Below are 12,490 nucleotides of genomic sequence, written 5' to 3' on the forward strand. Positions count from 1 at the left end.
CCAGGGTAATGGACGGACAGATGGAATTGTCCTTGGGAGGCAACACCCACAGCCACTCCGTCTTGTCTGGATTGAGTTTGAGTTTGTTGACACCCATCCAGTCCCCAACAGCCTCCAGGCACTGGCACATCACTTCCACTGCTTCGCTGACTGGACATGGGGTGCAGATGTACAACTGGGTATCATCCGCATATTGATGATACCTCACCCCATGCCCTTGGATGATCTCACCCAGCGGTTTCATGTAGATATTAAATAGCAGGGGGGAGAGGACCGACCCCTGAGGTACCCCACAAGGGAGAAACCTAGAGGTCGACCTCTGACCCCCCACTAACACCGACTGCGACCGCCCGGAGAGGTAGGAGGAGAACCACTGAAGAACAGTACCTCCCACTCCCAACCCCTCCAGTCGGCGCAGAAGGATACCATGGTCGATGGTATCGAAAGCCGCTGAGAGGTCAAGAAGCACCAGGACAGAGGACAAGCCCCTGTCCCGGGCCCTCCAGAGATCATCCATCAACGCGACCAAAGCAGTTTCCGTGCTGTAGCCGGGCCTGAAACCCGACTGTTGAGGCCCTAGATAATCGGCTTCTTCCAAGGACCGCTGGAGTTGGAGCGCCACCACCTTCTCAACAACCTTCCCCATAAAGGGAAGGTTGGAGACTGGACGGTAGTTATTAAGCACGGCTGGGTCCAGGGAAGGCTTCTTGAGGAGGGGGCGCACAAGTGCCTCCTTATAAGGAGCCGGGAAGGACCCCCTCCCCAAGGAGGCGGTGACAATCTCCTGGACCCAGCTCCGTGTCACCTCTCGACTGGCCGAAACCAACCAAGAGGGACACGGATCCAGTAAGCAGGTGGCAGAACTCACAGCTCCAATGGCCTTGTCCACTTCATCAGGTGTCACCAAGTCAAACTCCTCCCAGACAGATGGACAAAGACGTTTAGCCCCAGTCACCTCGACTGACTCATTGTCAGCCGATACTGCTATGCAATTGGAGTCGAGTTCTGCTCGGATCTGAGTGACTTTATCAGCGAAAAACGAGTTAAATTCCTCAACACTGCCCTGCAAGGGTTCCCCAACTCCCCCCTGATTTAGAAGGGAGCGGGTCACCCTAAACAGAGCAGCCGGGCGGGATTCCGCTGATGCAATCAAGGCGGCATGGTACGCGCATCTTGCCGCCTTGAGCGCCACTTTGTAAGTCTTAATAAAAGCTCTTACAAATGTTCAGTCGGATTCGGACTTACTCTTCCTCCATCGCTTCTCTAGACGTCTCTTCTGGCGTTTCAACTCCCGGAGCTCCTTTTTGAACCATGGAGCTCTATGGGGTCTAGTGCCACAGAGAGGTCGCAGTGGCGCAATTCGGTCAAGAGCCTCCGCTGCAGCCTTGTTCCAGGCCTCAGCAAGAGACTCTGCCGAGCTGTGGACGAGTGAATCTGGTAAAACCCCAAGCGCCTTCTGAAAGCCCTCAGGGTCCATCAGGCGTCTGGGGCGGAACCTCCTAATCCGTTCCGCCTCCCTGCGGGGGAGGATTGGAGCCAGGAAGTTGAGCCACAGTAGAAAATGGTCTGACCGTGACAAAGGCAATGCTTCTAAGCCCCTTAGTCTCAGACCACTATTCAATTGCTCCGAGAGGAATACCATGTCGGGGGGGTGTCCACCCTCATGAGTCGGACCCTGAACTACTTGAGTCAGGTCCATGGCTGTCATGGTGGCCATGAACTCCTGTGCTAATCCTGAGGAACCGCTGAGCGACGGCAGATTGAAGTCCCCCAGGACAATGAATCCGGGGAACTCCACCACCAGCCCGGCCACCTCTTCGAGCAGCACAGGCAGGGCTGTTGACACGTAGCTGGGAGGCAGGTACGTGAGTAACAAGCCCACCTGAACCCCCAAGTCCAACTTCACAAGGAGTGACTCACAACCCGCGATCTCAGGAGCAACGAGTCTACGCAGATGGAGGCTCTCCCTGGCTACAATAGCCACTCCTCCCCCCCTTCCCTGGGGTCGAGGCTGGTGCCATATCTGAAACCCGGCTGGACATATTTCCGAGAGAGGCACCCCTCCCTCTGGGCCCAGCCAGGTTTCAGTAACACATGCCAGATCGGCCTCCTCATCCAGGATCAGATCCCGGATGAGGAGAGCTTTATTCACGACCGATCTGGCATTGAGTAGCAGCAGCTTGAGCCCAGGGCCCGGATTACACTCGTCACCAGGGCTCCGGTTTGAGCTCACGGGACCGGAACAAGGGATCGCTATTAAGCAGCAATCTCTTTTTCCTCCAGAACGGCTAGCCCCATGACTCCCGCCATATCTACCTCTCCCCAGCAGGACCGGAATATTCTGGCCCTCTGTCACCCCAGAGAAAGATACCCCCATCCCTCCTGTCTCTCTACCGCCAGGTAGGCTAAATTCTGCATTCATACTGACCCTATTGTTCCCATACATACCGTCCCACTCACCCCACCCATTCATATTATAAAAATTGCAATTACTAACTGCTAAAGCAGGTTTTTTTTAAGAGTGTGTAGAACTAAGACGTTTCATGTGTTGCTGGTTTTTTGAACTTCATAAACACTGCGGAGGAAATTACTTGGACAAATAGAGTTAATACAATTTTATTTGTCAATAGTTATTAATAATCATCTGATTGGTCACAGAAGATAAACACATATCATTATACAGTATAGTGCATAAGTGCACCAGAGTGCTTCCGTCCTGTCCTAATATTTCTCTTTTAGTAGTATCATGTATATAAATATTATTATACAGTATCTTTGTATACCACCAATACTACTTGATGAAACAAACAAACAAACAAACAAACAAACAAATTATTTTTATCCAAGTCAAACTTGAAAAAATAATTTATTGTTTGGTGTATGATAAGAGAATATACTATGTGGTTAAGTAGTTTGGTGTGTTATGCAAAATTCTGAACATTGAGTTTCTGAACATTAGTCTCTGCTTAAGGTTTAGGATTGTTATTATTATTGATAAAACGGGGGTGGGAATTGGGACAGAACACCAAGCTGGCAGGAATAGACAACATTCCAGAAGACAAACTTAAGATACAGAAGGATCTTGACAGACTTGAACATCGGGCTCTAACAAAAATGAAATGATAAAAAAGTAAGGTTCTACATTAGATAAGAAAAATTAAATGCACAGGTATGGCATAGGTGGTACCTGGCTCAATAGTAGTAGCTGTGAGAGGGATCTTAGAGTCCTAGTGTACAACCATTTAAATATGAGCTAACAGTGTTCAGCAGCTGCCAAAAAAGCCAACACAGTTCTGGGCTGTATTAAGAAAGAAATAGAATCAAGATCATGTGGAGTATTAACAACACTTTAAAATGCTTTGGTTAAGACCACATTCGCATCCAGTTTTGATAGCCATGATGTAAAAAAAATTGATACTAGAAAGAGTGCAGAGAAGAGCAACAAAGACAATTAGGGGATTGGAGGTTAAAACAAAGAAAGGTTGTTGGAATTGGATTTGTCAACTTAATGAAAAGAAGGACTAGTGGAGACATATTAGCAGTGTTCCAATATCTCAGGGGCTGCCACAAAGAAGAGGGAGTCAAGCTATTTCCAATGCACCTGAAAGCAGGCCAAGAAGCCAAGGATGGAAACTAATGAAGGAGGGAAACAACCTAGAACTTGGGAGAAATTTTATGACAGAACAATCAATGGAACAAATTGTCTCCACAAGTTGTGAATATTCCAACACTGGAAGTTTTAAAGAAGAGATTGAACAACTATTTGTCTGAAATGGTACCATGTAGGGTTTCCTGCCCCAGCAGGGGGTTGGACAGGAATTTAATTTTATTTAATTTATTAGATTTGTGAGCCGCCCAATTCCTTTCGGACAGGTAAAAAACAATATAAAACAGTTAAAACCCCATTAATAAAAAGCATTCATACTTTTGGAGCAGAGCTAGGTGATATTGCTCAACAGCCTCAGGTCTGCTGGCCGAGCCAGGTTTTTAAGGCTTTCTGGAAGGCTAGGAGCAAGGATGGGCTAATAGCCGGAATGCCTAATTGGGCTTGCCTCCCGGTTCTGGAGGTCCTGTGAGGTTGAGCGAAGTTATGCTGCTGCTCCTGTGCAGGTAGCGAAATCATGCATGGAGACACAGGTGCATCCATGTTCCAGTGAGATTTTTTGTTTCCACACGCGTGAGCCGAATTAGGCCTTCTGACTAGTAGCCCACCCCTGGAGGGTGGGCGCGGTGCGGATCTCCGGAGAGAGCCAGAGCTGCCACAGAGAAGGGCCTCCCATGTGGTCCTGCCAGGTGGCATTATTTGGCTGATGAGACCCGGAGGAGGCCAACTCTGTGGGCTCTAACCAGTCTCTGGAAAGTGTAAGGCAGGAGATGGTCCTGTAAATAATCTGGCCCTAAGCCATGTAGAGTTTTATAGGTGATAACCAACTCCTTAACTTGCGTTCAGAGATTGATTGGAAGCTAGTGCAGCTCACGGAATATAGGTGTTATAAGGGTGTACCAAGGCACACCCACAACAACTCATGTGGCTTCATTCTGGACTAATTGTAGAAAACCTCCAAGTTCCATTCTAACTCTGTTATTCTGTTCTGTTCTGAAACTATCCTTTACTCCTGTCTGAACCCTACTCAATAACTTAGTGATGTTTCACACATCAAAGAAAAGTGCAATTTCAACTTTGATCTGCTAAAAAACCCAAAATGAGCAGAGTTCAAAGAGTCAAACAGGGTTTAAATTTAATCCTCTACCCCAAAGTTAACTAACTTTTTTTTCCTTTTCTTTCTCTTTTTACTTTATGAGGGAAATAGTGTATACATGTGGGTGTGTTTATATTTCCATATATGAGAGATAATTGGGATTCATTGATGTTATAAATGTTGAATCTTATACTTTCTATCAGTGTTCTCTCTAAATTTTTTTTGGGGTGGGCGGAAAAGTATAGTGTCTGAGCGGCAGTCCCTTCGGGACTGGGCGGCACAGAAATAATAATAAAATTTCCCTCTCGGCTTCTGGGCAGGTTTGGAAAACTCTGAGTTGATGATGATTTTTAAGTGAGCGATTGCTCACTGCTCAGCTTAGAGGGAACTATGCTTCCTATCTTTGGTCAGGTGTATGTAGATATGTTTAAATAACACACAGGTGAATATGCATAGTATTTTTTGAAAAAGAAAAACCATCCAGGACTTATTTCAGCTGATCTTTGTAATCTTAGATTGACAACATTGTAAAGTATTTGTCAATATAATATTTTATTAATGTTTATAATACTTTAGTATCTCAATCTCCTTTGGAATGGAAATATATTCTTAAATTCAAGGTAATTTTTTCCTTTGGGTGAATATAAAAGTATGTTATGTATATCAAACTGTTTTTTGTCATTAAAGTTGTACTTAATATCTTAATAGTTATATTAGTGTACTAATTATACTTCGAATTTGGTTTGAACAATCAAGTAAAATTGAACTCACTGGAAGGATTCTGGATAACTATCTAATTTGTTGTGTTTCTATCAGCTGATATCCACAGAATATGATTATATCAGCTGCTAAATTCTTTACTAAATTATAAAGACTTGTAAATTCATGTCCAAGTGTTAATTTGTTATATATATATTGTATGTGTTCAGTGTTATTTATAATTACCATTAGATTTTTACTTCATTACAGATTGTTAAGAAAGAATGAATTTTATTTTTGAAGTTCCTTCATAGTTTAAGTAAAAAACAAAGATTTTAAAATTATTATTTCAAATGTATGAGAATAAGCAGCATTTAAATGGCTACTTTGTACCATAATACTTATACTGTATATATCTTCCCTTTTTAACCTGTCCATTTACCTGAGCTGCAAAATTTCAGATGAACATTAGGTGGAACAATTGTCTCCAGATTTTTGTAGGCCAGATATCATAGCTTGGCGTTGCTGTAGCAGTCTACTCAAATATTAGATGTTGTTAAAAATGTTAGCCAGTTAAAGAAAAAATAAGCATAGGACCCGACTTTGCATATTATGCTAAGCTATAATTTGTTTTCATTACGGTTGAATAAACAGTAATTGCTGGATTCAACTGAACACTAAGATATTAGTCATGGTTTATAAATAACATTATGGCTTAACATAATGACCTGCTCTGTCTCTAGGTAAAGTATCCTAGTCAAAAACCTCTGAGAACAACATAGGAGGTCTTTCCCTGTTTATCTACTTGTCAGCAAATTAGGCAGATAGTCATAAGGCATGTAATCTTACTAGTGTTGTTCCCCCACTCTCGAAGTTCCAATAGAATTTCAGGCCTTCCAAGTTAGTCTTGAAATATCACCTATTTTCCCACGTAAATATGAATATTTATAAAACTGAACCAGACTCTCTTTTTGAATATTCACATTAAAACAAAATAATTAACATAAGTAATAAAAATCTAGCACATCCATAGAATGTGATTTTTTTTACACAATGAAAAACATGAAATATCAGAAAGGCATGCTGATTATAAAAAATGTAATTCTTCCAGTTGGTCTGGAACTGGAACTCAATGGGGTTCCAGGGAAATCAATGGGAGAGAACCATGCCATAGATACTCTGCTATTCAACTAATAGCTGGTAGATTAATAATTAATTTTAATATAATAACACAATGTAAAAATTTATTTATTTATTACTTAGATTTGTATGCCACCCCTCTCCGAAGACTCGGGGCGGCTAATTGGAAAGCAGTTATATCAGATATACTGTAACTAGATGAGCTCCCCTTTGGAAATGTATAATATACAAATAAATAACAACTTAGGAATTTTGCCAGCTACTGGTAAATAAAATAGTTGGCTATATAGTTAAAGGATCTGTCTTCACAAATAAAAGCTTAATATATTCATATGCTAAGTATGCATATGTAAAAAGCTTGTTAATCTTCTTCATAATTCACAGTTGCAAAACAGATGGAGAATTAATTCTGTCAGGCAAAATGCAAGATAGATTTTATGTGCTGATAGCTTGGGTTTACTGCACCATTAACCACCTAGAGCCACCTATAGTGTATAATGTATCTCAATCAGCTAATTTTAATGCAAACTAAGTCTATCTGTAGTCTTGCCAATGCCTGGATCAGATTTTGTTTTTGTAGTGTACTTATCCTTTGTTTTTGCTTTCTAATATTATCCAAAATATAGATGTGGTCATGTCAAAAAGCATTTCTCACATGTTGTGTATCATTCTTTTCTACTGCACAATCTGCAAACAAAATAAAATAAGTGAGCAAACAGCATAAGATCTTGACAACTGAGTACAGACTTAGGCAAAGACCATCCAGAATGCTAAAAAAAACCCTAACAAAATGCTAACACACACACACACACACCTGTATACTGCACAAGTCAAAAAGAGGGCTGTGAAAATATTTACTGACCTCTCGCAACCTGGACATATAATTGTTTCAACTCCTACTCTCAAAACGTAGCTACATAGCACTGCACACCAAGACAACTAGACACAAGAATAGTTTTTTGCCCAAAAGCTATCACTCTGCTAAACAAATAATTTCCTCAACACTGTCAAACTATTTACTAAGTCTGCATTGCAGTTACTACTATTTTTTTTCTCATCATTTCTATCACTCATTTCCTCCCACTAATGACTATATGACTGTAACTTGTTGCTTGTATCTTTAAATTTTTTATTAATATTGTTTCCTCATTGCTTATTTGTCCCCTATAATCATTAAGTGTTGGGCCTCATGATTCTTGACAAATGTATATTTTCTTTTATGTACACTGAGAGCATATGCACCAAGACAAATTCCATGTGTGTGCAATCACACTCGGCCAATAAAGAACTCTAATATCTATTCTAGTCAGGTTTAATTTTCACCATGTTTATTAAATCCCCTGTAAGAAAAATACAAAATTTAGCTTTCTTTTAAAAATATATATATATATTGTTCATCCTGCCTGGGTTTTTTTTTAAAGGCCAGGGTGTGTATTTTTCAAGTCTTGATATAAGTACATATCAGTGCATTTGTGTGCATATTGAAGTCTAGCATTTGGATTCAGCTATTTATTCACTGAATCACATACAGTGTCTTTCTGGCATGTTAACTTAATTGATTGCTTATCATGTTAAAAACCATTTGTAAATGAACTGAGAAGCATCATGGTGAGCCCAGAATATTGTACCACCTTGCACTTTGAGAGTGAATGATTAATGGAAAGTGTTTCTAGATGGCTGAAAGGAGGGGAAAATAACAAGGAAGGAAAGAAATTTCACAGGATTGTGACATGTTTGCCTTTAGGTGATACAGGAACCCAAGGCTTGGGCTGAACATGAATGCTACATTTTAACTAGACAGCTTGAAGTTACACACAGCTACAAGCCATTCTCTTTTGCAGCTTATCCACACTTAATATGAAAGTTTGCAGAGGATTTTTAAAACCAAATTCCACCTCAGAACAATGAAAACTGCGTTTTATGGACACTTTACTAATGGAAAGATAAGATTCTGCCAGGTTCGGAAGAGTAACCTGGCTCCTTACGTGAAGGGCGTTTTCTTGGTTTTTTTTAATTTAAAATTATTATTATTTTTATTGACATGCTTCGGATATTATTTGCTCTAGAGAACCGCGTTCCTCCTCCTCCTCATTTGCAAAGCAGCTTACTCTTGGAGCTAGCTTCGCCTCTTTTTCAGTACCCCCCACCCCTCTCTTCATGTGGCTCGAAGGAGACGCGAGGACTGTCAAGGACCATGAAAGGGCCGCCAGCTCAAAAATTTATTTTTTTAAAAATGAAGACCGGCCCGCCGTTCACCGAAATCCCCCCTCCCTCCTCCCGCAAAGAAGCGGACGAAACTCATCGCTCCGACGTCCAAAGGAGCCTTTAGGAAACACAGAAGAAGAGCGCCGGCCGCGTCCAAGATGAAGGGACCGCGCAGCCGCAGTGGAGAGACGGGGGGGCGGGGGGGAGGATTGACATTGCGGGAGAACAGCCCGCGGGTTTCGGGAGGACGGCGACGGCGACGCAGCCAAGTAGCCGCGCGCATCTCAGCGGCGGCGACGGGCGGCGCGGGCGTGCGCGCGCGTATGTGTGTGTGGGGGGCTGTCTTCGCCCCAGCCCTTCCTTGCAGTTTTCTGCCTCCCGTCGCGCCGCGGCTGCTGTCGGGCCCAGCAGGTGGATAACTAGCCGTCGAAGCATGGGGGCCACCCTGCCGCCGCGCAGCCATGTCTAGCGGCGACAGCATCAGAGGCGCTGCCCGGAGGAGCGCGGCTCAGCGCGGCTCAGCTCGGCGCTGTCTTTGAGGCGGGCGGATTGGCGGCGGCAGCGGCTGCATGAGTCGGTTCCATGTTGGCGGGTCTGGATTAAGCGAAGGGAGACCCCGGTCGTGGCGCAGAGAGCCGGCTGACTTCTTCCTCTCTCCCTCTGTCCCTCGGCGCTCCGGCGGGAAGGGTCCGTTCTCCAGCGGGGAACGGAGAGGCATGGCTGACCGAAGCGCCCCCAAGTGCCACTTGAGGCTGGAGTGGGTTTATGGCTACAGAGGTCACCAGTGCCGCAACAATCTTTACTACACGGCCGCCAAAGAGATCGTTTATTTTGTGGCCGGGGTTGGAGTGGTCTATAGTCCCCGGGAGCACCGGCAGAAATTTTACCTAGGGCACCAGGACGACATCATCAGGTAGGATGCAGCTGCTTCCTCCCCAGCCCTCCTCCAAAGCCTTCCTTGGAACCGTCCTTGCGGGCATTGTAACAGGACAACTGGCGGGCGTCCTCCGTAGGACATCGAGTCAGTCCCCGCTTGATTCCTTTTCCTAGAAGCGTTGCCGTAGCTGGGAATTCTTCTTCTTGTTCTTCTTCTTCTTCTTCTTCTTCTTCTTCTTCTTCTTCTTCTTCTTCTTCTTCTTCTTCTTCTTCTTCTTCTTCTTCTTCTTCCTCTTGCTCTTCTTCCTCCTCCTCCTCTCCCTCCCCCTGTTCCCTCCTTTTCTTCTTCTTGTTCCTTCTCCTCCCTCCTCCTCCTCCGCCTTCCCCCCTTCTCCTCCTCCACCTCCTCTTCCTTCTTTTTCTTCTTCATCTTCTTCTTCTTCTCCTTCCCCTTCCTCTTGACTTCTGCTTATCTGTTTTATTCCCAACATTAATGTTTGGTTTCTGATAATTGCATTTCCTTTCTTTTTCTAAGATCCACTGAAGTAGTCTCCTGTAAAAAATATTCAGTGTATAACTAAACTTTTAGCAAACGTAGCTTCCTTTTTTGTGAGAATGAAGTAGAACTTTTGAATCGGTTTACTTCTGGCTAGTGTGTGGAATCGGAATTTGCATAATGAATACTGTATCTCTGATTTTGATCCGTACTCCTCCACTTTTTAGCCTTTTCCAAAGCTGAGTTGAACTGCTATCCACCCATCTTTGATTAAGAGACAACTACAGTATCCTTACATGAACTACAAGGTTTCCTTTGCCAATTGCTAGCCTGCCTCTATTGCCTCTGTCCTGTGTCAGTAGCCATAATTGACTTTACTCTAAGGTACAGGGTCATAAGCCTAATAGATTTTACATACCATGAATCTGGCCTCAGGTTAGTATAGGAATAACCCATCTAACTTGGTTTGGGACAAAATGAGGGCTATGTCATGTGGACATAGTGCAAAAAAAAATGTTAATGGTAGGTTGTCAATGAAATTCTCCCTTGTGCAGGTAGAGTTGTACAAAAGTCACCTAGCCACAGCACCAACACACTCTGATGTTTAGAAGTTGAGTCGTGGCAACTGGACTTCTTTTCTTGTTGGTTTGAAATGTTTCACTGCTTATGCAAGTTTCAAACCAAAAAAGACAAATCCAATTGCCATGACTCAACTTCTAGACATCAGGGTGTGTTGGTGTGGTGGCTAGGCATAAGTAAGGAAAAGTCTTCAATTTCTATTTTTTAAAAAAAAAAACCTCACCTGTCACCAGTTATCTTTATGTACACTTGTTAAGATCAATTGGAGGTGCACTTCTTATATAAGCAACAGTCTGGAGTTTTTTGTGGGGTTATTTTTTTGCTTCTTCAATATTGTTGAAGGTACCTTGAAATATTTTCTTATAGTGTTGCTTCTTTTTATTTCACTGCTTTGTGGCATTGTCTACAATTGAGCAGTGTAAATTTTGAACCATTGTAATCTTTATGAGTGGCTAATTGGAGGATAGTATTTACCTTGTCCTGAACAGGTATATTTTTCCGTTCCTACCAAGTATGCTTTTTTAGTTAAAATAATACTGGTATCTAGTTTTATTCTCTTTCATTCATTAAAAAACAAATGTGACATATTTACATGACAAAAAGCTATTTTTCTCTGTCCTTGGCAATGGATTTTCAAGATTCCTCCCATTAATTCAAATCAGTAAACTTGCAGAAGTTTATTGTTGATGTATTATATAATTGTGACCCATTTCTTCAAGCTTTTGAATATTATCTTGTGTTAGTAGTGCTGTATTATATGGATAGATAAAATCATACTTTTATATAACTAATATTGGCAATCATAGCAAAATATTGACAAAATCTTAGAAAATAATATCAAAACATTGTTTTGGAATTGGCTTTCACTTAGTATTGCATTTGATATTGATATACATACATACATACATACATACATACATACATACATACATACATACATTCCAAGTAGAAATCAAACAATACATCTTACTGAATTCTGAATTTCTGATGGTCTTACCTTTTTCCTTAAACATTAATCTTCTAAGCTCAAACTAGATGCTTTAAAATCTTTATTAACTTTCTTTAGAATTATCAGTAAAAATAGAGAATATTTTAAGGGTGTTAACTTTGAGATATGATTTCAAATAAATATTTTATTTTTATTGTATCGCTCATATTTTAGTTCATAATTACATATAAATAAAAGTATATTTTCAGTAGAGTATACCATTAATTGATGCATTAGTGTAAAATATATGTTATAGCTGTATTTCCAATAAACACTATACAGTAGTATATTGTATACTATACAATTATTGCTATTAGCATAACTCCTATTGTTTTCTTTAGCAAGTACATGTCATGTGGAATTAGTTGCTTTTGTATTGCAATATTAATATGCATTAACTTGAATCTCTACCCTGTTTTAAAATGTGATGCTGCTATGAAGTACAGAAATTAGTAAATGAGATTGTGGCTCTGTAGGACTTTCTCTGGAGTATGAAAATAAGCCATCAGCTGGGGAATACAAAATTTATTTTAAAAAAGACACACCTTTATTTCTCATAAAACTGAATAGATAAATGTGATAAATCAACACATCTAGGGAAACCTCGTAAGTCAATGAAGGACTCAGTAGGATCTTCAGTGGTGGGATTTGAATATTTTTCATAAGATACATTGCTTGTAAGAATATTGAAGAAAGTATTCTGTTCAGCAGTTGAGATTTCAGTCTTGTTGCAGCTGTATAGCCATGGCAGTCCCCAATCTTACTGCAGGAACAGAAGCAAATTCCATAAACAGCAGGGGAGCTGTC

At 41.6% G+C, this 12,490-nt stretch overlaps 1 protein-coding gene across 4 annotated transcripts in view; it reads left to right on the forward strand.

The window, feature by feature from the left end:
• The first annotated feature begins 9,445 nt into the window (after nt 1-9,445).
• Nucleotides 9,446-12,490, forward strand: part of EML5 (EMAP like 5) — a 112,868-nt gene continuing 109,823 nt past the window's right edge. For 3 of the 4 annotated variants that reach the window (XM_070733662.1, XM_070733655.1, XM_070733672.1), the window contains exon 1: nt 9,461-9,657. In XM_070733662.1, the coding sequence (XP_070589763.1) occupies nt 9,461-9,657 (197 nt within the window). Of the gene's footprint in view, nt 9,658-12,490 lie in introns of all 4 variants that reach the window. The other variant, XM_070733650.1, reaches the window with a different exon arrangement.

The sequence above is a fragment of the Erythrolamprus reginae genome, chromosome 1, assembly GCF_031021105.1.
Source record: "Erythrolamprus reginae isolate rEryReg1 chromosome 1, rEryReg1.hap1, whole genome shotgun sequence".
NCBI lineage: Eukaryota > Metazoa > Chordata > Lepidosauria > Squamata > Dipsadidae > Erythrolamprus > Erythrolamprus reginae.